The 27117-nt window shown below is 37.7% G+C and overlaps 1 protein-coding gene across 1 annotated transcript in view; it reads left to right on the top strand.

The window, feature by feature from the left end:
• Window positions 1-27117, top strand: part of LOC111087755 (synaptonemal complex protein 2-like) — a 128285-nt gene that overhangs the window by 4439 nt on the left and 96729 nt on the right. Inside the window, exons 2-6 of the mRNA XM_022395526.1 lie at window positions 6266-6437; window positions 9968-10048; window positions 23437-23461; window positions 24699-24781; window positions 25588-25673. Coding sequence (XP_022251234.1) covers window positions 6315-6437; window positions 9968-10048; window positions 23437-23461; window positions 24699-24781; window positions 25588-25673 — 398 coding nt within the window. The 5' untranslated portion in view covers window positions 6266-6314. The remainder of the gene's footprint in view (window positions 1-6265; window positions 6438-9967; window positions 10049-23436; window positions 23462-24698; window positions 24782-25587; window positions 25674-27117) is intronic.

Below are 27117 nucleotides of genomic sequence, written 5' to 3'. Positions count from 1 at the left end.
GCTTCAGGTCTTGTCGACCAATTGGGAGATTTGTCTATGTTTATTTGTAGGGAGATTAAACGTTGTATGGGTCAACCTCTATCTCCAGAAATTGCCTCACTTCCTCCTGAACCTGTGGAACTTGGGCAAGCTGAAAAGGACTTTGATCACCTGTTTCCACATCCCAAATTTGCTGTGCCTTCCCATACCCTTCTTGAGGATTATGTTCAGCCTTTCACTATTTTTTCTCAGGTTTGTGATGTTTTATCCCTTTCTCCCATATCTTATGACTTGAGTCCTTTATTGCTGCATGAATATACTTCCCAACCTTATTTTGTTTTTTCCCTGTCCCCTAACATTTGGGTTCATGCTGAACAATTTGCCTCTCAGTTGGATGATGACATTAGTATGCCTCATCCCCCATTAGCTTGAGATCAGTCTGCCCTCGGATGTCATAGGGCTAACTGTCCATATCTCAACCAACAACTGTTGGGTTTGGTTTTAATTATTCGAAGGTGAGCACTGAATCTCCCGTTAGTCTTAGCCATGTCCAATTTTCCTGCTTCCATCTTACCCCCACTACTCTTTTGTAGTACATTTCTACAATCCATCTTTTGTCTGAGGCTCTTCACAGAATTCCTGAGGTATTTTCTGGGGGTCATCTTCTCCCTCGTTAAGTCAACGTTTGGTTCATTTGTCGTCTTTGGCTCTGGCTTTACAAACGTGGTTTATCTACTGTTGGGACCTTTTAGGTCGTGATGTGGTTTTGTCAAGAACCTGTTTAGCTGCTCCTTGTCTCCAGGATTTGCATATGACTCAGTTTTTAAGATATTTAATGTTTGATACAGTCTCGCAGCCCTTGGAGTCTTGGGGGCATCTGTCCAGCAACAATCAACCCTTTTTCATCTGGTAATCATTTTATCTCAGTCGGAGCTAAGGGTGGTGCTAATTCTGGTTTCTGTTCCTTCCCCCTTCCCACCCCTTCCCTGTTTCTCCTTCTTGTGATGCCACAGCTCATCGTTTTTCTTGATGATGCACGATAGGCTGCTACCAGTTCCAGTGAGTACTTGGTGGGTTCGGGCTTGGCGGGAGCTCGACTTACAACCTTTGTTCATTGGTGGCGTCCTTTCATCACCGATGTTTGGATTCTTCATGTTTTGTCAGAGTCCCTTGAAATTCCATTTCTTGCCCCACCTCCCTTGTTCCAGGTGCCTGGTTCTTTTCCTTCTTCTCAAGATCCCATAACATGCCAGCATCCATCAGAGGTGGTACAGGACCACCTCACTCACCAAGCTATTGGATCTGTTCCACATCATTCATCGTGGTTTTACTCCCATCTGTTTGTTGTTCCCTAAAAGACCAGGGATTGGAGGTCTGTCCTTGATTTGTCCTGCCTCAATCGATTTGTTCACCTTCATTGCATATCTGCATATTCCAATCTTGTCCTTATCTTCGATTCATCCATCAAGGGGTGGTGTACCAATTTTGTGCCCTACCCTTTGGGCTAGCCTCTACTCCTTATGTTTTCTGTCAGGTGATGAGAGCTTTTGCTATTCATCTTCATTTCCTGAGGTTGCATTTCCATATTTACCTGTATGACTGGCTACTTCTGGTCCATTCCAAACAGGAGTTGGCCAATCATACTAGTCAGCTCTTTTTAGGACCTGCTCGGTTAGGCTGGTTGATCAAATTGGAGAAGTCCTTCCTGAATCCTACCCAATACCTTGTGCATTTGGGTGTCTTTTTGAACACTCACCTCAGTTAGGTCCAACCTTCTCCTCTCCAACTCCATTGTTTGGAATTGTCAGTTTGTTACACCCTGTCTGCTCCCTCACTTTCTGCATGTAAGGTTCTGCCTTTTTTGGGGATGTGGTCTTCTATGACACTGCTAATCCCCCTTGACCATGCAGACATTCACTCGCTTCAGTGGACTCTGCACAATCAATGGAACTTTGCTCAGGATTACTTGGATGCTCCCATCACCATTCTTTCTTCCCTTGTAGATGATCTCCTCTGGTTGTTGGACAAGACTCACACATCAGCAGGTGTCGTGCTTCCTCCTCCTCATCTGGATTTTCATATGTTTATGGATGTATCCCTTCAGGTCTGGGGTGTGTAGATTGATCACCAGGAAGCTTCAGGTCATTGGTCTGCTGACAAACGGTCTTTACGTATCAATGTTCTAGAGCTCCTAGCTGTTCGTTGGGCTTTGGATCACTTTCTTCCCATTGCCAGACATTGTCTGGTAATGATCCATTCTGACAATTCAAAGGTGGTGGCTTATATCAATCACCAAAGTGGCACTCAATCGAGATTCCTTTGTTTTCGTACATTGGATCTTCTATATTGGGCCCACATGCAACACATTAATTTAATTGCGTGTCATGTTCTGCGTGCTTTCAACCTTGTGGCAGATCATCTTTCCCATCTTGACAAGATTTACCTGATTGAGTGGTCCCTTCACCCTCTCATTTTCCAGTGGCTTTGCAGTCTGTGGGGTTTTCTTCACATCAATGCATTAATCACCAGTTATCCCTCTTTTGGTCCCCGATACCTCATCCTCAGGCTTTGACTATAGATTGGTTGCCCCAATTCTTATATGTTTATCCTTTTATCTGATTGCTTCATTGGGTAGTTTCCCTTATCCATACCAGATTCTTCTGATCACTCGCTACTGGCTGGCTCAACCGTGGTTTTCTTGTTTATTCCAACTACAATTATTCCCTCCTGTATCACTTCCATTCTTACCCAACCTTCTTTGTCAACCCCAGTCACTGGCTCTGCATCCTGCACTTCATGTCCTCTTTCTTCATGCCTGGCTTTTCTCCAGTCCTTGATGAGAAGATCTGGTTTCTCCCATCATGTAGCTTTTCATTTTCTATCTATCCTTCCTCCATGGAAGTTTATCAGCAAAAGTGGATGGTCTTTCGCATATAGGTTGGCTCAGGGATTTCATGCTGCTCCTCCTGCTGTTACTGGTGTCTGTAAGTTTCTCACATGGCTTTTAGACCATGGGTCTTCAGTCTCCTCGATTTCAGGTTATAGGGCATCTTTTTCCCAAACCTTTCATCTTTCCCATTACCGCAGGGTTTTTCTCTTACCCATCCTTACCATGTTAATCCGTTCCTTCCAGAGTCATTGACCTTCTCAACAACCTGCTCTTCTAGACTGGGACATTAGTGTGGTCCTCCGTTCCCTTACTTTACCCTCGTGTTCCTTGTTTCACCTGTTACTTAAGTCACATTTCCTTCTCAATTTGGCCTGTGGGTCTCGATGGTTTAGTTTGTTTGCCATCGACATAACATGCACACTTTATCACCATACCTATCTTTTCCTTTATCCAGATTGTTTTGTCCTACCCAAAACCTTGACAGTGTGTGAGGGTAACTCCCCCTTTTTGCCTATTTCTCTTCCCTCTATTTCTTATCTCTTCCCACATCATGATTCAGGTAGACTTCTATGTCTTGTGTGTGCTCTTCTTTGTTATATTGCCCACATGGCATCCTTCCGTGGTTCTCGTTCCATCTTTTTATCCTGGGGCAACCTTCTTTGTTCAGAGATCTCTTCCCTTTTACCCTCACCAATTGGGTTCATCATTTGATCTTGTTAGCTTATTCCTCTTTGTCCTCTTCCTACTGTACTTTATTCTGTGTTACCTCTCATCAAATCCAACACCTCACCTTTTTTCTCCCTTCTCATCTTTGTTGGCCTTTGGAGGAAATCTTACATGTGGACAAACCCTAACACGTTCATTTCCCATTATTTACATCATATCATGGTTTTGGCTTCCTCGGGTTTTGGCTTTCCACCTGTTACTGTACTTCAGACTTTGGTGCAATGCTGACACTGGCTAAGTCTTTATTAATACTTTCTTTTATTTCAGGGCCCATTCTTCATACCTTCATTACATGGATCCCACTCAGTGGCGAGTGGTGCCTAACCAGGTATTCTTTAACTCTAAATCTGCACTATGCCATGTTGACTAGTGGTTTTCTTTCCATAGCTTTACATGCTCATCTTTGAGATGGGGTGTTTCACAAGATCGCTTTTAGGTGAATATCCTCCTGTTATTTGCTTCATAACTTGGTCCATCTCAGACCGTACCATCCATGGACTTAATGGGTAAAGTAGAATGGGATAACTGCCCATGCCTCAATTGAATAAATCGGTATGGTCTGCTTTTCAAAATAGGGTTTTGTGATCACCATTTCCCGGATCTATATCTCAGGGTTAATCCTTTGTGATACCCAGGAATCAAAGTGGTTCTCAGTTCTCTGGTTCACGTGTTTGAGGTGAAGATGGTATGATCCTCATCCTACTCTTGTGCAGATGTTGGTGCTCTGCGAGAAGGTTTTGGTTGTAGTTGATTTATAGAGTATGGTCTGCTGTGCCCTATCCACTCTACATCATGGAATGCTTTCTCATTTACCCACTTTTCTTATTGTGGGATTGAGTTACTCTATCTTTCTCCAGTTAAGATCACTTTCATACCCCATTCTCTCCCACCCAGATGTCCTCCTCTCATTTTCCACCAGGATTTCTTACACATTCCACGTATGGGCGAAGAGTATACCTGGATCAGAAGTGGTGCATTTTCCATCTTTGGATCTGACTCTCTCATCTACAGAGGTATCCTTCAGATGCTTTCGGGGGGTATGTCTGTTTTTCCTTTGCATGGGTACCTCCTCCTAATCAATGTGGGATTTTAGCTAATCTTGTGAGAAGAGGGAAATATCATGTCGGAATTATAATTTTCCTATACTGAAAATGTATTTCCGATAGATACTTTCCTTCACTCACACTTCCCACTAACTTCCGGTAATTCTGTCATCTGCCAAACTTCGTAGTGATAGTTTGGTAGAAGTGTATAGAGGGAGTCACATGCATCATGTGAGTGTACCATTCTCCTATTGGTGGAGAAGTGATGCATGATGATTTGCATGAGAGACACGTTGGAATAATTTGATTCCAATAGGAGGTGCGGAAGGCTTGTGGCATTTGTAATAAAAACGTTTGCATATAGAGGGCAGCAATGAACGACAATAGCTAATCTTGTGAGTGGAGGGAAGTACCTATCGGAAAAACATTTTCAGTCAGGATTGAAGACTACGAATGAACTGAACCTGTGATAAGTCAGAAGTTCTGAAAACAATTGAAGGTTAAATGCATGTTCCAACCAACTGGTGAGCTGACATTTTCTAGGAAAATTTGTCAAAACAGATGTAGTATATGTGCTGCACCTTTCAGTAACAATGGTGAGTGAAGTTGACTCTGAATTTCAAGAATGTGCTTGTTATACACAATAGTGAATTTTCAATCCACATAGCTGCTGTGCGACAGCGTATATATAGCTATATTAGTCAAACCCTTAACCATGTTGGCTTGTGGTAGTGGGCATACTGTTCACTGAGTATGGTAATCCTATATATATATATAGACAATAAACTTTTTTTTATTACAATACAATTTTTATGTTGGGTAGACAACAGTGGATGAACTCGTTTATATGGACTCAAATGGGTGTTTAGCAGCAGTGAAAAGAATAGTTAGAATCCTTAGCTCAAGGTATAGGAAGGCTTAATTTTATTTTATGGTTATTATAGCTTTGTATAATACACTAGTGAGGTCTCAGTATACTTCATGCTGTTTTGTTCCATTATTAAGTTGAAAACATTTCAGAAATGACTGATAGAATAATACCTAATTTAAAAAATTTGAGTTACAAGAAAAAAGAGTGAAAGATTGGAACTTGCTTTTTCTTGGATGTAGAAGAGCTAGAGGTGACATGATTCTCGTGTTTAAAACTGTTAGGAATTTAAATAATCTGTCTGTGGGTGTTTTACTGGAGTAGTTTTAAAAATAATTTGGCATTTCTAATTTAAATGTTATGTACAGTAAGTTTGCTTAACTTTAGTTCTGAAATCTCAAATCCAAACTGGCTTTTTTGTCAAAATTATTTCTTTATTATGGCTTGTAAGCTGAGGAGTTGTTTATCTGATTACATGGTATATGAATGTTAGTATAAAGCTTTTGAGTTTTTTTTTGGATAAATTTATGGGTGCAAAGGGTTATATTTAGATAGACTTGTTTCTTTGTTTGGTTATTTTGGTGGGTTTATTGGTGACCGCAGTGAGCCAAATATCCTTTAACACCTTGTTCCTCATTATGTTCTTATAAGATATTTGTCCATTAAGTTTTATTGTTAATATGGACATTTATGTTTTAATCGTATTTATTTTTTCTTATCTCAAAAAATCCTTATTAGAGATTTATAATTTTTATGCAGCCAAAACATTAATACCCAGAAGTGCTACAAGAGAAGACACAAACTGTAAATGGTTCTTGACCGAGCACTTGTTGATGGAATTGTTAATCCAGAGAAAATTGAAGACATTCTCCATCATGTCTCACAGTTGACTACTCTGTCTTCTCAGGATGCTAATTACTTTTCAGAAAAGATAAGTATTTGAGTATTCACAGCTTTTTCGTTTCTAAAGTCTTAGACTTGTTGAATATACACTACTGCAAAAATATAAGAGAACAAACAATTAATAAAATTACATCTATATTCATCAGGTATATGAGCAGGTCCCTACAACAGACATTTTGGACAAAGTTGTAGAATGTTGGCTAAATCATGTAATGAATATCATTTGTACAGTATGGCCATTTGAAATCACCTGGCCACTGCCCATGATTTAAGGTCAAGAACACCTATTGAAGCCTCTTAGTTGACTGCACAGAAACATAGCTTTTCAGATGCACTTGAGATGACCAGAACTGGTAGCAATACCACTAGATGACTCTATTCTTCACCAATGCATGAAGATTTAATATCTCTACCAGTAAAGGGTTCATGTCTGTAGATCAAAAGTGCAACATAATTGATCGTGAACAAAATAAATAGCTGAAAGTTTACTCCACGTTAACAAATTTCACTTTTATGTTAGCAACCTTTTGTATGCTATACTACAGCCTCTGAAGTGAATGAGCTGTTTTGCTTGTTGTAACATTGGTAGAGTTTACACCATTAATGTTGTTAAATCTAATTGCCAAAATCTAGTTGTGAATTAAAAAATATGAAAAAAGTATATTATACACACACACACATTTGTACATATATGCAAATACATCACCTCATATTGTTTCTTTAAAATGTGTTCAAAATCAAGTCATTTATTTAAGTTTGTAAATATAAAAAAAATGAATGAGGAATAAACTGTCTGTTTTCTTTCTATTATTATCCACATTATGAGTCTCAAAGAATATTATTGAATATGATCACTTAGGTGAATGATCAAGAAGAGGTATAGTGTGAATGGATGAGTTCAAATCTTCATTTACTTCTCAGAGAAAGGTTACTGATTGATGATATATTGATAGGTTATTGGAACACAGTTACTTCATCTCTCATAAGTTCAATCAGACCAGATGTTCCTAATTTAGGGTAACACCTGGTGTCATACTGTCATGATTTTAATAACTAACTTGGACAAGAAACCATAAAAGTCTTGGGATTTATGAGAAAGAAGTCCTTGATTTTGTGGTATGCAAACTTAAGTATATCACTCTTGTACAGTATATATTTCATTTTTGTAACATTTACAATTTTGTATATAATTTTCATTCAGTCATGAGAGCTGTGAATTCTTTTACAAGATACTTATATGGTATTTCATATATTGCCTTGTACATGTGAGAATGCTTTATGGCTGCCACATGTAGCAGAAATACTTCCAAAAACTTGTGATCCAGTTTTTCATTGGTTAGATGCACAGAGAACGTGAACTGTGAGAACCATTTTGGGGAGCAAGTGCTTGATATGTCTCACCTGTTGTTCCTGTTTTCTGTAGAATCTCCTAATTTTGTGTATTTCCTGAAAGCCAAGCCATCATCGGCATATTTTCCAGTGACATTAATTTTTGTTACCTACACTTCCTGATTCATACTTTTTACTTTTGATAGGCTGGCCATCATGGGCCCAGTGATCAGTTGTTTCTAGAACTACCCCTCAGCTTTGATCCTGTAATAACTTGAATCTTACACTTTGTCTACTTGTGGACTCACTTTGCATAAGACCCTTGGGTTTCACAAGTTTTTTACAGGAGCTTTATTTGTCATTCAGGAGTCACAACTGTCTATTTTCAACTAAGATCTGAGGGCATTCACATGGAGAATGCACTCATTGGTTCTGCACTTCCACCACTATATTGACATTGGCAACTCCAAGCCCTATTCTGTAGTCATTATCTGCTACGACTTCCTTTCTCCTTTTGCTATTCATTTGGGTTGGCTGCTCAGGCTCTTAATTCAGTACTAACTCCTTCAATATCTGATTCATTTGGGACCCTTTATCACCCCAATTGCTGAGTGAACTTAACCTTCTCCTTTATATTTATAAGATATTTGGAACTACTGGTTTCCAAGACTGTCATGTCTCTCTTTCTTTCTACTCATGAAGTTCTGTATGTTTTGAGGTCTCATGCATGCTTCTTTTCTATTTCATTCATTAGATTCTGGCAAATCAGTGGAATATACTCTGTGATCAATGTCTGCTCTTAATTCTCTATCTTCATCTCTTTAGCTCTTGCTGTCCTAGTGGTTCTAATGTTTCCACACAACTCTGACCATCCATCTTCTTCCACTCTGCTTATACTTATACCTGTTCACAGATACCTTTCTAGCTGAGTGGTGCAGTTCTGGATACCTTCACCAATTTCAGCTTTTGGTTTTCTTCAGATGTGGGTAGTTCAGTGGAATTGCCATTATCTTTTGTTAAAACTATTTGGTCATTCTGTTTTAATCTATTTCAACAACTCCACTGTCAGGAAATTCAGAATTCATATTTCATCTGTACAATGCAACTGAATACCTTCCCTTGAGACAACCAATAAACCTCTGTATGCATCAGGAGTCATTGTACATTAATCCAATTTCTCCAACAAAGAATGGTAAACAGTATCAGTACACACCCCAACACAATTAAATGAAGAAAAATTGTATGTCGTGAAAAACTTACCAGAAAGAGGGAAGATGGATTTCCCTGTAGCTCCTTTCTTCCAGTGTTTGACCAAACAGAAATATTTCACACTCTTCCTTTTTGTAACAGTATCATACAAATACCAGAAGCTGAGCTAACTTTGCAACACATATAGTTTCATCAAGTTGTCTGACAAATTTCAGACTGTTTTGGATATGTGTTATCAATTGCATTTTTATGTCAGCAGAGATTACATTCATATGCCTCATGACAGTGTCATCTCATAAATGGACAACCTTGAGGGCCTCAACATATTACTCTCCATGCATGATCTCACACATTTCTATGGCATCAGGAAAACTAATGTCTCTCTTCAATATTGTGTGGTTTCATGCAGTGGAAGTCAAAGTTACATATCATAGTTTTAATTAGTTGGACATGGTTGAATGGATTTTGATTTACTGTAGCATAGTATTGGTTTGATTACCTGTTGGACTAATAATAAATTACTTTTAGAGTAATATCTTCTTAATGAAAGGGAAAAGTTTTACTTTTTTTGTTATATTTCATAATGATTTTTTACATTCTGTCCAGTATTGAACAAAACCCATAAAATTACTCTTGTCTAAATAGTTTGGGATTAATATGTCAACTTGATTTGGCTTATCAGGAATGCCTCTGTTTTTAAGAAAGATGTGTAGCTGTTCATAATGTTTTACAAGAGCTAATGTACAATGTGCATAACTATAATGAATAGCATGAGTATAAAATATATATATTAGTTTGACTATGATCAAAAAACGAAATAAAGAATAAAGGAATTTTATGAAGGATTTATGCATTTATTGTTATAAGACATCATAGAACGGTATGATTTGGTATAGTAAACATAGCTGTCTATCTGTTCTGTAGGTCATTTTGAATTTGATGTTTAAGTACTTTACATGTTGAACATAATATGGGACAACGTACTGAAATCATAATGTGTGTATATATATTTTTTTGTACATTTGTCAGGCTGTTAACCTTGTTCTAGATGATCTGTTAGGGAACAAAGAGTTTGCAAGTGGAATTCTAGATGTGATATGGGTAAGTCATTTCTGTGGAATATGTTTTGAGATTAAAGGCTGTGAGTGATATGTTATGTTTCATTTAAATTTAATCCGGGAGTTATGATTTAGATAGTTGTGAAGTGTGAGTGTTAAATTTAGTATTTTCGATATGGTACATTACTTCCACTCACAGATATAGCTCTTGTCATTCAGTGCTGCCCTCTATAGGCAAAACTTTTTTCACATGCCACAAGCCTTGAGCTCCCACGTACCCCATGATCAGTTTGGTTCAACTGCATCTTGCATGTAACTTATCATATGACAACCCTCCACTAATAGGAGTGCAATACACCCTCCCAACGCATGACTCCCTCTATTTGATTCTACCAAACTATCACTTCTCGTATTAAGATAATTTTCATTCTGCTCTTCAATCATGTATTTTTTTTAAACTTAGTGAAGTTTTTGAAATTCTTTTTTCAACATTGAACTGTTTTGTAATAATTTATTCTAAAGTGGAATTGTTCTAATTTTTCAAACATTCACAAACATAAGGATAACTTATTTTTTTCTTCAAGATTTTCATTTATTTATTCTAATGCTTTGTGTTTGGTTATTCATCTTTATCAATGAATTCCAAAGCCCAACTTACCACTTTGGAGGTAATACCATCTACAAGCACGCTTTCACAGGCTGCAGGTGGGGGGAACTCGACTATGGAATTATTGGCTCTCATTTGATGCAAGATTGATTGTTATATCAGCCAACCTTTTTATCTTGATGTTGCCCTGTTCAGGACAAGGAGGAATGTGACAGCCTTTTTCCTCCACCTGATTTCTGTGTCTTCCTAGGCTCCTACTGCAGAATCAACTAGGCCTAGTATGGCATTTTTATACAGAATTTCTCAGGTGTTTTCTGTTTTATCAATTTCCCCAATCCCCTGCTGGGATAGCGGTAAGTCTACGGATCTACAATGTTAAAATCAAGGGTTTGATTCTCCTCAGGGGACACAGCAGATAGCCTGATGTGGCTTTGCAATTTCTTTTAATCCTTTTACTTTCTTGTTACATAATACCCACTCCTCTCCGTATTTTGTTCCCCCCTTCCCCAGATACTAGGGTTCATGCAGAGCATTTTGTATGTCGGATGCTTGAGGGCATTAGCATGCTTCGCCCTTCATGAGCTTCAGGCCACTTTGCTTGAACCTATCATCAGGCTGAATTTCCATTTCTTGATTCTCTACAGATTGAATTACTTTTATCAATGTGTGTGTGTGTGGGTAGGGGGGGGGGTTGAACCCTCATCATCCTGTTCATTTATCCCTTGCCTAGTTTTCCCACCTTTGTCTTACACTATCAACTCTCCTATGGTGTTTGTCCACCATCCACTTCCTTTCTTAGACACTCCACCAAGATCATAAGGGTTTTTAGAGGTTTCCCTGATTACCTCCATGTTGCCACATTTATCTGCTTTGGTCCTTTCCTTACACATGTGCTTTCTCTGTTGTTGGGATCTTCTGGGGAAAGATGATTTATTCTCCCAAGTTTGTTTAACACCTACTTATCTTCAGTACTTAGGTCTGGCCTCTTTTTTCCAATGGCCTGTTTTTGCAGATATTCCTGAGACTAGAATCCCATGTGGAATCTGTGAGACAGTAATCAACCCCTTTCATCTTTGGTTGATCATTTGTCTTATTTCGAGCCTAGACAACTGTTTCCCATCCCACTCCTTTCCAGATTTTACCAATTACTACCTCCAGGGGTTCCTCCACTAGTCGTTTTATTCAATTACAATGGACACGTTGCCAATAATATGGTGAGCACCTTGTGGGTTTTGGTTCAGTGAAGGCTCGCTTGACTGATTTTTTTCCCCTGTGGCATGATTTCACTACAGATCTTTGCATTATTTGGTTATATACACTTCCACTCCCCTCCTCCATTATCTTGGGGACCCATATCCCTTCCATTGCATCTGGATCCTACCACCAGTCAATGTCTATCCGAGGTGGTACAGAATCTTCTCTCCCAGCAAGAAATCAAACCTGTACCTCATCCTTCTCTAGTTCTCTAGGCTGATTGTGGTACCCAAGAAAACTTGGTATTGGATTTCTGTGATTGATTTGTCCTGTGTCAATAAATATTTGGTTCTGCCTCGGTTTACCATGGAGTCTTTTTTCACCCTCAGGTGGGCTTTTTCTGCAGGTCTATGGATGACCAAGGTAGATGTTTCAAATGCTTATCTGCATATTTCTATATCTTGTCTGTTGAGGCACTATTTTCAGTTTTTTCATCACAGGGTAGTGTATCAATTTCATGCCCTACCTTTTGGGCTTGCTTTGACCCTGTATGTTTTTTGTTCAGTGGTCAAAGCTTTTGCCTGACATAAGCATGCTTGGGAGTTGCTATTACACTATTACATGGACAACTGGCTTCTGTTAGCTTGTTCCAAATGGGAGTCTGCCCATCACACTCATCTGCTTCTTTTGGAGGCAGCTCATGAGTTGGAAAAGTCATTCCTTATATTTCCCAAATACCTTATCCACTTGAGTGTCTTTTTCAACAATCATCTCAGTTGGGCCCAACCTTCTCTTCTTTGACTTCATTAGATGGAGGTTTCAATTCACCACACCCTTACTGCTCCCAATGTGCTATTGCTTTTGGGGTTATGATCTTCTATGGAAACTCTTATCCCCTTGGGTTGAGCACATATGAAGTCTCTCCAGTGGACTTTGCACAACCAATGAAACCTTGTACGGGATCCCTTGGATGCTCCTATTTCCCTTCCTCCTTCCCTTGTCAACGATCTGCATTGGTGGTTGGATAAGACCCACACATCAGTGGGTGTTCCACTTCCTCCCCCTCATCCAAACTAGCATATCTTCACAGATGCTTCCCTCCTTGACTGGAAATGTGGGTTGATTAGCACAAAGCTTCAGGTAAGTGGTCTTTGGTCCAAGATGTCTTACCATATCAACATCCTGAAGCTTTTGACCATACATCATGCTTTGGATCATTTTCTTCATCTTGCCAGGAACCGTCTGGTCATGATTCATTCTGACAATTCTATGATAGGCAGCACCCGTTCTTTTTCTCTTTGTGGTAGAACCTTGGAGCTCATTTTTTTGGGCCCATACACTCTGTATTCGTCTTCTTGCATATCATGTTCTGGGTGCATTCAACCTTGTCTTGGATTGTCTTTCCTGGCTGGGAGAAAATTTGTCCGATGGAGTGGTCTTTCGATTCATACATTTTCCAGTGGCTTTGGTGGGGTACTCACCTGAATGTATTTGCCACATCCCTCACTACCAAGTTACCTCTGTTTTGTTCTCTGGCTCCTGATCCTCTTGCATTGGCTGTTGATACATTCAGCCAGAATTGAACCAACAAATACATTTTGTGTATCCTTCTACCTGTCTCCTTTCCTGTCATGGGTTTTCACCTGCTCAACTCACTGTTCTTCTTATGGATTTCTGACTTGACTGTTTGATCACAGAACTTCTGTCTTTCCAATCATGGGCTATAAGGCTGCCTTATCCCACACTTTTCGTTTTTCTTGGTAGAGTAAAGTAATTACCTCTCCTACCCTCTCACTATTGTTGCTTTCTTTCTGGATTATTCAACCTCTTTGGCATGCGGTCCTTCCAAATTGGGATGTCAGTGTGGTTCTTCACTGTCTTACTTTATCTCCATATGAAGGTTTGATTTTCTACTTGTTCCTTAAGGCTTATTTCCTTCTTTTCTTGGCATATGTATGTCGTCGGTCGGATTTATTTACCATTGACGTGTCATATACCCTTGTATCATTCCACATATGTTCTCCTTTATCTGAATTGATCTTTCCTTTCTGAAACTTGAGCGGTTCGTGAGAGTAATTCCTCCTTCTTGCCGATTTCCATTCCTTTCATTCCCCACCTATATTCCTGGTTTGATCTGGATAGATTACTATGTCTCTTACGTACTCTTCATTGTTTTTTTGCCCTCATGGCTTCCTTCTATGGTGCCTGTTCCCACCTTTCATTCTGTGACAACTATCCTATGTTCATGACCTTTCTTCTTCCTGTCATTGGTTCCAGGTGTCTTCTCACCAGTTTAATTACCTTACCTTCTCCCTGTCATTTACATTCTCCATTGGAAATAAATTTTTCAATTGGGCATGTGTACCACACTGTGTAAATTCATCTCTAACTATCTGCATTGGATAGCTGTTTCTTCCTCATCAGGTTATCATCTTCCACCTGTTGCCTTTCTTCAGACTTCCATGAGACTGTGACTGGGTAAGTTATCTTTTTGTACATATACCTTTTATTTTTCAGGGGCAAATTCATTTTTTCTTTAGAGATCCCACTCTGTGGTGAGTGGTACCTGTCCAGGTATACTTCAGCAAGTCAATTTTGCACTGTAAGACCATAATGAGTTAACAATTATAATTTTCATGGCTACTAAATGCACACTGTTGAGATGGGGTGTTTCACAAGATCACTCGTAGGTTTTTCCTGTAATATACTTGTTTCATTAATATGCCTGTTCTGGATAATACTAACACATGGATTTCATGAGTAAAGCAGAAGGGGATAGTTGCCCATCCCTGCCATTCCTTTTCAAAATAGGGTTTTCATGGTCACCCGTTGCACTTTCTTCAGAGTTGATGTTCCTTCTGACTCTCCACTGTTTTCTCCCCATTTTTCTTCCAGTGTAATATGGGAGTTTTTTCCACTTTCCATCTCCAACCAATGGAGTGGTGGAACATGGAAGCATCCTTTTGAATGTGATCAACATATATGATGTAAACAATACTGAATTCATTCAGTTGAGAGTAGGGTGGTGATGTTCTTTTGGTGTAGATGAGGAGATGTCCTCCACTTTGTTGCTCCATCTCTGAATGGGTTATATCCGAGGGGATGTTGTAGCTTTGGAGTGAGCCATCAAAATTACAGTTCACCCATCAATTGAGAACCCTCTTCCTACCCCCCATGGATGTTGGTTCCCAGTGGTTGGATTTTGGATTCAGAGCTTTACCAATTAGCATAATTTTTCACACATGTATTACAGGTGTCACTGTTCCCTCACTGAGTTGGACTCACGGTCACTGCTACTGTCTTATGGGTTATGGTGGAAGAACATGCAGGTTAACATTTTCTTAAACTGAAAATGTATTTCCAATAATACTTACCTTTGCTGACACTTATAATTATTAATTACTTGGCAACATTTATCTCCTGATACTCTCCACCTACATCAATGCGTCCTCTATCTTGATGATGTATATAAGCACCTCATTCAGATAATGTTATCACTTTTTCGAGACTTGACTTCATTCCAGTCTCTAATACTGGCTCTTAGTGGGGATGGGAGGGGAGTGGAAGAGTGTCAGCATAGGTATTATTGGAAATACATTTTCAGTTTAGGAAGATTTTAACTTCCAAGACCTACTTAACTCTGCTGGCACTTATAGCTAGAATCCCACAGTGAGAAGGTGGAGGGGCCATTGAGGGCATTATTCATACAAAAAGCATCTGCATAGATCATGGGTGTGTTAATAGAAGATTGGCACCCTTGTGGGTGAACCACACTACATGCAGAAAAGGTGTGCTCTTCACCATGAATTTAGGTCTTGTATCAAGGGTGGAATTGTACATGAGTGATCATCACTAAAGGCCAGCTCCAACCAGATAGCTGACGTTCAGCTACTCAGGGTTGCAATTAAGGGGTCTTGGTCCCTATAACATATGTTGGTAGTTAATGCAGTTGTACTGCAACGTGATATATATATTTGATTGGATCCCAACCTGTAGCCATAGAGTGATGCATTCCAAACCACCAGAATCTTGATGAGAAAGAAAGTAACACCAAAGTGGACAAACCTTATCTTCCACCTCCAGAAGCCCAAAAGGCAACACACCTGACTCAGAATGACGGAGTCTATGCCTTATTCAACCAAAGGAACAGAACTGATCTATTCTGTAATTATAAACTTTCATCCTCACTCCCTAAATGAGTGAGCAAGGAGAATTCCTTTTGCCCCTGGAATTGTGGGGAGGACATGGAACTACTGTGCTCAACCAAGGACCCAGAATGGGACCACTTTGCATTTGGAATTACGAGGAGATAGTGAACCCCTCCCATGAACAATGTACTGAACCGATATTCATAAAAAATAAGGGCCATGCACACCCCAGACAGATACCAGAGCACCAAAGATGAACCAGTATTACGTAGGCTGGTGCTGCTCCTCCAACATCTGGGAAAAAACCAGATAGGGAGCCTCCAACTTTGCCATCATCTCCAAGATTGGAGGAATTCACTATAACACTGGAGGAAAAGCTTCTGTCCACTACCCCAGTGACTGGAAACCGGGAGTTATAAGGACTCCCTAGCTCCACTAGTAGAATCTGGGGGGTGGGGGTAATACACATTGGGGACTCCTAGTGAACAGTGCTCTGGAAACAATGCAACAAGTGAACCAAGTTTCTTAAATTTTTAAAAGCAAACTGACCCCAATTTATTTAATCCGATGATTGGCAGGGATGGGCAGAATCCCCTTTAGCTTTACTCATTATAGTCCATGAGTGGTGGTCAGCATAATATGATAATATCACGTTGTGAGCTCCTAGGTGGTCTTATGGAACACCTCATTTCAACTTGTTGCAAGGTAGAAATAAAAACACTCACACCTCTGGATAATCTAGCAGAAATGCTTAAGATAGCTACATGGGGTAGACAAAAACCCTCATATAAATTCTATAGTTTTGTATGAATTAAGAACTCAAATTACCAATACTGACAAGTTAGAATATAAAATAAGAATTTCCCATATTTTCTATTTGCTGAGATATCGCTCATGTACTGAATGAAATGCAGTGGTTCTGCTCATCTCTTTCCATTTTTAGAAATGATATCTTGTATATACATATTTCTATATATGTATGACATGTGAGTAACCAATTGAAAGCTCAGAAAGTCCCTCTAGTGGCTTTGTCAGCCATTTTAAAGTTTTAGGATGCCACCTCATTTTTTCAAACCAAGATTTCAAGGAGGTAGGTTGTGTCTTTAGACCAAATTACAGCTTAGTTACTAAGCTTGGTAAATTATAGTGGAATTCTATGGTATCAATATAGTAACTTCTTTATTCAAATTTATATATAAAACCTAAAAAAAAAATTGTTTCGTTTCACATCCTCCATATGCAAAATTATTTAAGGCTTAGCAAGTTATAACAAATAACAACCAAGTACAAAGGTCAGAACTAGAAGAGATAATTGTTTGTTTTACTTCGTTATTTACTGTTCTATGTTTTAAGAACAATAAATTTAAGAAGTTATTTGTAAATAATAATAATATATATACATATATAATGTATAATAATTGAAATGTGACTATCTTACAAAATGCTAGTCCACTAAAACACAACCAAGACAGGCCATTTTGTAGAGACTAAAGGTCAGTTTTATAATATCGGATATGATAGCATGAGTGCAAATGTGCCACGTCATTGTAACTTCTATATTGTTAGCCAGGCATGGCTGAAAGGTCAATATAATAAATATATATAAATGTATAATGTTATAAGATTGAAGCTATTTAGTCTAAACACTAAATTTCGGGTTATAATTTGTATTCATTCCAGAATGAAAAAGGTCTAATTTATATTTATTTCCTAATTTTTTATGGTGGCTATGAGATCAGTCAAATCAACCAAACCCATACAGATATTCATTACTGAAAATATCAGATAAAATGTAAAGTTTTTTCTCAAAAAACATTGGATATCTATCTGAACTTTATAAGGATTTTGCATCTGAAAATTGAAAATTTTCTGATGCATAAAAGTATTTTGAATCTTAAAATAAAAATTACTTTGCATGTGGAATAGGCAACATGCAAAAAGAAAAAAAAAGCATGAGAAAAACTAAAACTACGTCCTTATAGGACCTTTCATCTCAAATTTAAAAGAATTTCATTCACTAGTTTCAATTTTGTAAAGTACTTTCATGAGAGTTGCACACCTACTTACAGTGTAAATAGATCGTATTCAAAGCATTAATCTACCTGGTAGGTAACTGGAATGGTCATTTGGGACTAATTACCAAAAATAATGTGAGGAATCTGGTGAGTACTAGGGAATCAAAAAATATGTAGTCATGATAATCAAATGGTAGTAGTCGATAAAGCTGCCATAAACAAGGCACTTGTGGAAGATGCAAAAACCTCTGTCAAAGAGACAAGTAAAAAAAACAAGTTATAGTTGACACCACTGAATGAAAACCTCCTCTCAATACACCATTCCTGATCTCATGTCATTACCGTTGATAAAAGTGCCTTTCAGACTAAGTAGACACTGAGGCAGATACATGGCGATCTTAGAAATTAAACCCCAATGCCTTGTGAAAGACAGCATAAACTCTATGCCAGAAGCTTGAGCTTCTGAATAGGCAGGTGTACCACATCAGATCATGGCTGCCTCCACAGCAGGAGCCTAAAAAGAAGTGGAAGAGTTTTACACACCGGAAGGATCTGCAGAAGCAGAAACCTGGGTATAGAAGCCAATCTGGTGCTATCAACAGGATCTGACAGTTAGTTGGAACAAATCGTATTTTGTACCTTGGTTAGCATATGAAGTGGAGAGAAGGTTTAGATGGGTAATTCCATCCCATCCAGATGGAAAGCATCTATTACCAAACCCCAAAGGTGAGGTACTGGAGACCAAATTGCCAGTAGTTGGATAATTCAATGAGAGGCTAACCAACCAGTTGCAAAATGAGAGCCAATCCAACTGAACCTTGCGATGCAACATGTATTCTGTTGGGGAAACTGTTTGGATTGAGACAGTTGTCCTGCCACTACAGGCATCATCAATGGAACAAGGTAAGCTAGGAGGGTGATAAGATATGACTAGTCCCAAAAAAGGAGGTACAAAATTCAAAAATAAGGAGCTCTAGACTACATGCCTCCTTGACGAGAAACATTAGACACTACCACGGAATTTGTCATAGTGAAGCTTGAGAATTTACCCCTTAATAAGCCTCGACTATGAGGCATTGCTTGTTGAAGAGCAAGAAGGATGAAAACATAGTATAGGGTATCCTATTCATCTGTGCATAGACTCTGGGATTCCTGACTGTTGGTATATGCACACCATCCCTGAAGCAAGGCATTCATGAATAGATGGAACTCTGGACGAAGTGGCAGTAGAAGAACCCATATCGTAGAAGTATCCCGAATTAACAACCCCTCAAGATCGAAGAATGATCCACACTAAGGAAACTGGGGAACCAGTAAATAGATGTTTATGATCATTGGTCACTTAAAGACCAATAAAAGGATTGCTTATGTTCTCTTTTCAAAGGATTTGAGTGATGCCTACATTCACAGAAGAGAAATGACCATTCATTCAGTAGGAGAAGGAGAGATGAGTAAGAGTGTGGCATCCTATTCTATAGGATTGAACTGAAAGGTAAAAGGCTGAACCCGAATAAGAGATTAGATGAAAAATAAAAATAATTGATGACATATTGAATTGGAACAAGAATAGATGTTGCTGTCCTAAAAGGGAAGCCTACCTTGGGTGTATCTTAAAGTAGAATCAGGATGTAATGGTCTAACAATTGATGAGATGGTGCCAGCAGTAACCAATTGACCATGGAATGGTGTGTGAACAGTACATTGAAATGAAGGGGACAAGAAAAAATACTCGTATGATATGGCAGACCCTTTTGGAAGTCTATACGAGTCTGAATGGGAAAACCTGGAACTGCAGTACTTGACCTTTGTGCACCACAAACACCGATAGTGGTGGGAATCCACTGCTGAGGTAAAGTGTAGATAGGAGCCAATTATAACCAAGTTGGACATCTACAATCCCAGGAAAAAATCAACACCGATTGAGGAATGAGTAACTTGTGTACCTTGGAGAATCTAAGCATTGATATAGACAAGGAAGATCGATGACTGAACACCAATTTCCTGTCAGCGTAGTCCCAACAACTAACAGGAATAAAAACTCTGAAGAACTAGCATGACACTTTCACTACCCACAGACCAACCAAACTCAGATATCCCTAGAACTAAGTTCCAAATCCCCATTAGCTGTGAGAGATGAAACCCTACAGGTTGGATGGATAATAGGGGAAGATGTGAACTGAAGGACTGATTGTGACCCAAGGACCTGTAGAGCTCCTGGACCCAAGGTTAAGGTTACCATATGTACAGAAATTCTTGGAACTGAGCCCTCACAGCCCATGAAGGTATATAATAATAATAAATGATGCTAACAAAATTTGAGACTTCAAAAATAACCAGGAGGGATGTAGAAGTTGAAAATTGAACCAATGTACATGCAAACAATAGATCCAGTTCATCATCAATGAAGTTGATGATCCTGAGTCTTCTAACAATGTGAAATAAAAGAAAACAAAACATTGAATTTGAGTTGTAAGTCTCTAGACTTACTCTGTCCCGTCATGGGACATAGACTTATATAGGTGAGCAACAAACTCCACCTTAGAACCCCAAACTTTGAGGAGCAGATATATTATTTGAAAGTTGGAAAAATGCCTCTACTTGGTGGTTGTAGGCTGAATCACGAATTTCTGACAATGTTTCCAATAACACCTAACTGTCTTTTCATGTAACTGAGAAGTAAACCTTCCAGCATGAATCACAATGTGGAGAAAAAACTAAAAATTTGTTCCCAGACCTTTAAGCCATCAAGTAAGTTGCAGGCTCAAAAGCAACTTGGAAAATGCCCAAAACATCACACACTTGAATAACCAACAGAAGAAAATTAAATCAAATGCAGGTTATCCCAAAGTAGCCTCCTTTTTGTTTTTTATAGGTCATTACCGTTGATTTTGTGAGGTAAAGGAAGTTGTTTATAAGAGCAAAGCAACATTGGGGCATCTGCTACGTCCGCTCTAGGGACTCAAACCCTGGACCCCAGTGCTGCGAGTCTGCAAACTTATCACTGTCCCAAAGAGAGGCTGAAAATCCAACAGACTAAAAGAAGGCATGTAAAACAGAGAGGATTGCATTCAATTGCAGTCTCAGAGCCCCATGGAGGACCATCAGAGATCCAAATATATCTCTTCATCTCACTACAAGTAAGATCACTGACAGTCTTAACTGAGAGTGACACCCCCTCCCTGATTCTTGTGTAACGCTAGATATCAGAGATGGGATAGGTGAGACCCAATTTGCCTCCATACCAGAAATAATAATCTGGGATTTCGTACCGTAAATTGGCTTGCCAATTGGAAGAAGAACAAAAATGTTTTTATTACGAAAACCAACAAGATAACATGATAACATTCAAAGTATCTCCGAATGATCATAACACTAGGGAAACCTGTTAGTGATGCTTTGTCAAGAAAAGTGATAACATTATCTGTATAAGGTGCTTATATACTGTACCAGAATAGAGCACATTGATGTTGTTAGAGAGTATCATAAGATAAATATCGCCAAGGGCAATATTGAGTAGGATATAAAAGAGTGGAACAAGCGAGAAAAAATCAGACCAATGCTTAGATAAGCAAAAAAAGAAATCCTGGGGGTCAAATAATAGCTATAAGTGTCAGTGGAGGTAAGTATGTTTTGAAATACAGCTCTTCCTTTTGGCTATCCCTCAAAGATTTTCATGTATCAAAGATGCTACTGCGCTGGAGGTGTTTCCTGTCAGATTGGTTTTGAGTGGGATATTTCACAGTATTGGGATATCTTTCTTATCCCGATAGTCTGGATGTTTATCACTTTGCTATTATGTGCCCTGTTTACAGATTGGAGAGTATGATATCTCTTTCCAGTCTGCTGAACTTGAGGTGAAGACGATATGATCATTTTTCCTACCCCCACGTGGACGTCAGTTCCCTGTGACTGAGTATTGGATTGTTGTTGATTTGTTGACAGTATGAGCCTCTTTCTTACCCCCCACAGGGATGGTTTTGGATGCGGTTGACTTGCCATGTATGGTTCATCAGGCCCTAGCCACTCTACATCTTGAGACACTTTTTTTTTTACTCTCACTTACTTTACTGTCATCAACACCTCTTTCCAGACTGGGCATAGAGTATATCTGCTACAGAAGTGGTGCAGTCTCCCACGTAGAATCCTCTACTGTGTTGATCTCCCCATTTTGGGTGCTTTTCAGAAGCTTTCAAAGGATGCTTCTTTCTTTCTCATGTACTGGTCCCTCCACCTATTCAATGTGGGATTCTAGCTATGTCTGTGAGCAGAGTTAATCTACTGTATTGTAAGTTATAATTTTCCTGTATTGAAGATTTACTTCTGATGGGTACTTACCTCCTTTCACATTTCCCACCCTTCCTTCACACTGAAAACTGGTGCTTCCATTTTCTACCAAAACTTGAAGATAGTTTGGTAGGATCATATAGAGGGAACCACATGTGTCTTGAGGGTGTGTCTTACTCCTATTGGTAGAGGTATGTCACATAATGATTTACATGCAAGACACAATTGAACCATGTTGATCGTGGGGTACGTGGGAGTTCAAAGCTTGTGGCATGTGAAAACGTTTTGCATATAGAGGGCAGCACTGAACAAGAATAGCTATATCTTTGAGAAGATGTAAATACCAATTGGAAATGCATTTTCACTATAGGAAAATTATAGCTTAGAAGCGATAATTTATCACAGGTATGTTTATACGTAACTGTTAAAAATCCTTTGTTGTGTAGTTTAGTTTTCGTGAATTGATGTCACATTACTCAAACCTTCCAAATTTTTCCTGTTGCTTTAAGTTAGTATTGTTACATCATAACATCTTATAGTTTATAGAAAGTTTTAGGCCACAGTTGGGCAACATATAGGTGACCAAGTTAGTGAAAGTAAGAGTGAAGTTAGACTGCCTATCAGTTTAGCTGTTACTGGCAATTTCTAAAGTGAGTTTCACAGCTTGTATTGTAATAACAGTGATAGAGGAGAATAATTTATTTTGTCTGGATACAACTGTGATAATATAGCAGAAGAAGATGTAGCTACAGATAGATATTATTTTAACACAATTTGTCAAATGTCCTTTAACTATATCTAATATATGGGAAAGAAACTCCATTTATTTTTCAATTATTTTTGTAGGAATCTATAAGGAAATAATAGTTTTTGTCAAGGTGCTTAGTAGTTAATGTAAAGCTCACTTGATAGTTTTTCCTAAAAGATGTATGTATTACCCAGAGTTGCTTTAAATATTTCAAAAGTTGTAACTTTTATATGATTTCAAGGTTTTTAAATATACTTATGTGGGGCTTCTATTTTTAACCATGCTGTTAACTTGATGTGAATAATAATACTCAGTGATAAGATTTTTGCTTTATAAGGTAGATGTGCATACTACTCTGAGTAAATATTAGTACTAAAATGTATTGTAGATATGTGTACTAGTATATGTGTACTCACACTGTTTTTTAACTTACAGTGTGTGGTGGGAAGAAACTCACTAGGTACGTAACTTTTCATTTATACAGTTTCTGATATTGAGATTCACTTTTTTCATTTTCTGCAAAAAGTTGCTACATGAGTGTTTTTAATGACCATAAATTCCTATTAATATCTTTTCTTGCACATGTGTACATTATCAAAAGAACTGCGATATCACAACTTGAGCTAATAATATACCTAAATGCCCTGAACTTTCATGTGAATCACATGGTATACTGATGTGTAGAGTTCATAAAGGACAGCAGCTGCTACAGACAGAGGAACGGTTGCTGGACATAGTATAGATGGTATGAGTGTATGGGGGGTATTTCCACTTGCTTATTTATAAATATTAAATATAATGTAGGTTAATTTCTGAAAAAATGTAATAGCACTGAATGTGCTGTTTTAGGATATTGACAGTTAAAACCACTGTGGCACTGAATCTATTGTAGAGGATTCTAGTTAGGGTTTAGGACAGTAGGTCATCTCTTCCACTGTCTTAAGGAAGATTTATATTCACAACTGTGACAAGTAGCCTATGGGCTGCAGCCTAAGCCTATCCATGAAATCCAGCACCAACAAGATTGCAACTTTCATGGTACCTAGAGTATCAAAGTTGGGAGGAAAAAAACAATGGAAAAAACCATCATGTGAACCAGTGAATCTCACTGTTGGTTATATGCTTCAAATTAATAAGTCAGGGTTTGAGAGCAGCTTGGAGAATAAATAGTGAAAAGTGATGAGGTAGTTTCATAGTGCAGGTCTGATTGTAAATCATAAGTGTTAAAACATTCTGGCATTACTAAGGTAATATAATTCTATGGAGTAAGGATAATACTCCTTTGAGCTGACAATGTGCTATACCATATTGTATTATCTGTCCAGCAAGGGTCTAGACAAATAACTTTCATAATATGTATCGGTAAACCCAGAGCCCGCCCCTTATATCAATTCAGATGAACCACTGGTTATTTTGGAGTTTCACCTGAAAAACAGATCCTAAAATCTCTGGGAGCTACTGTGAAAGAAAAATGTTTTATTAAATGGGATCCCAAGAGTAAAACTTAACCCCTTGTCATTGTTTTCTGTTGCAGTACTTTTGATAATGTAGTACATATGTAACACCCCCCCCAGAAAAAAAGAAAAAGGTAGTGAATTAACAATGAAGTGTGTTCTTTAGCATATCTAACAGTTTAACCTTTATACCTTCTTACATGAACAAAATCTTTTATTAATAATATACTCTTATTTTCTCAGGTGGAGATGCTGGAGGTTCCTTGATTCATTCTTTGCTGATGTTAGCATTAGAAAACAATTGTCCAATCCAGCTACTTAGACAGGTATATAATTGTGAAAGACTTAAAAAATCAGCTATATGGAATGTAATGTACTTAGAAGATTTAAGGGTTAATATAAAGTTTAACATATTTGTGTATAGCTGTGTGTAGATACTGGGCCAAAAGGATATTTCCAAATCAGTATTTAAATCATTGATTTGCACATTTTAGACTTCTTTCAGGCAAAATATTGAACAGCAATCGATGAAAATAAATTGTCTGGAATATTTTGAGTTTGTTTTTATGTGTGTGGAAAAATATATATAGGCATTTAATTCATTATAAAATTAAAAACTGAATAAAAGTGCACAGTTGAGCCACAGCACTGCCAGTGGTGAATTAGTTTGTGTTAATAATCTTTGCTTGTGTATTTTGGTATTAAACATTTTTTATAGTTGTTGAAAAAACTTTTCCTGTAGTCAGTTTAAGTACAAGATGTCTATAATTTTTTTCATACACTCATGATTATTGGATCATTAGAAAAAAAGATTGTTGTTCAGGTTACCATTTCACCAGGTTAACTATGATTACATGATGTTTGTGCATGCTTTTGTTCCTTGTAAATTTAAAGTTGATAAATTAAAAGAATTAGAAGCATGAATTACAAGTAGTCAAATTATAACCTTAACTATATGTTTTTATGGATTTTGACACTTGGGGCAGTTTTGATTTGCTTAGATTAAAATAAAGTTTAAATATCCAGAACTTTAGTGTCAAGTAAACAGGTTTTGTTTGCTATGGTACTCTGATGTGTAGAATTTGTGTTCTATATTTAAAATCTGTTAATTTGGATATACCTTTTACTTCAGACTATGGTGTGTGCGAATCAAATTCTAAGATCAAAACAGGCTTTATCTGCATTCTTTAACATCAGCAAGGAAACCTCAAGTATAATGTAAGAATCCTCAAATTTTTTTTTAGTTGTATTGAAATTGTTATTCATATGCAAGATAGTTTTTTACTTACTATACACAAGTATTTTATTGCAAATCCAGTGTAGCTTTAGGATATTACTGGGAATAAGAATAAAATATCTTATGTTTAAGAAATGATAGAACCAGATACATGATGACAAGTTTGAGAAAAATAATGTTAAAGGTTACTAGCTTTAATATATTGCGTAGATGTACTGTACATGTTAGGGTAGACAATACATTCATATGTCATGTTAATACAGTGTAATGTAAACTGAATATGAAGCCTAAAAGTTATGATGTTGGAAAGAACACAAACTAAATGTCTATTTCATTAATGTTTTTTTTTAGGTTAAGGGTTTCACTTTTACCCATTATAATTTTAACCCTCTAGTTGTGCAATCTTCCTAAAGCTACACCAATATAACTCACACTGAAGTTAGCAAACTCTGCTTTCTGTGCCTCTTTAAAGTCACAATCAAGCTCACAGTTTTTAAACATAACCCTCTTCTTGTCATCTATTGCACCCTATAAATTCCACCCCATTTGTCTACGAACTCATATTGAATATTACTGGTTTAGAAAATCTATTTTTAGTCTACCCACTAATAATTGTATATTTTACTAAATTATAGGTAGGTTTTAATTATAAAAACCACTTGAGTGACATAGTTTCTTACCTGATTCTTTCAACAATGTTTTAATTTGTATTTTTGTGTACTTGGGTATATATTTCATTTCATTATATAATGGAAACTCATTAGGATCCGAATAACATATATCATTCATCTGTACACTTATAAAACTTTCTGAAACAGTTCAACATAAGTAAATTTCCTGTACATATCTTATTTTTCAGTTTATGGAGCTAGAGTGCATTTAGTAAAAGAGTAATATGTAAGCAAATTTAGGAGCTTATATCTCTGCAAGTATTATTTACCTTCAAGCTTAAGCCCTATCTCATCCTATGTAACATAACTACTGACAATAAGGGACCATTTAGTCCTTCAAGACTGTCCTTGTACACACACCCTTAAAAGTCTAAAGAAAAATCTAAACCTACCCTTTACTGTTCATGCAGTCATTGCTTCCATTCTTAAATTTCAGTAAAGTTATGGCCTCCATTACTGCTGACAGCAACTCATTCCATAAGTTAGTCATCCTGTTAGAAAAATGAAATTGTCTTAAATGTAGCTTAGTTGGTCCATTCCAAGTTATTGTCAAAGTATACATAACAAAATAACTTGAGATATTTTAACCTGTCCCCGTAAGGTAATCCTTCCATCTGTGGAATAATTTTATTATACCTCTCCATTGAACATTTTCCAGTAAGTCAATATCTTCTTAAATAACAAAACCAAAATTGTTCACAGTATTCCAAGTGAGACTTGACTGGTTATCTATATAGAGAAAGAGTTACTTCTT

This window comes from Limulus polyphemus, unplaced genomic scaffold, assembly GCF_000517525.1.
Source record: "Limulus polyphemus unplaced genomic scaffold, Limulus_polyphemus-2.1.2 Scaffold2586, whole genome shotgun sequence".
In the NCBI taxonomy this organism is placed as follows: domain Eukaryota; kingdom Metazoa; phylum Arthropoda; class Merostomata; order Xiphosura; family Limulidae; genus Limulus; species Limulus polyphemus.
The sequence above is the reverse complement of the archived record's forward strand: the minus strand, read 5'-3'. Positions and strand labels throughout refer to the sequence as shown.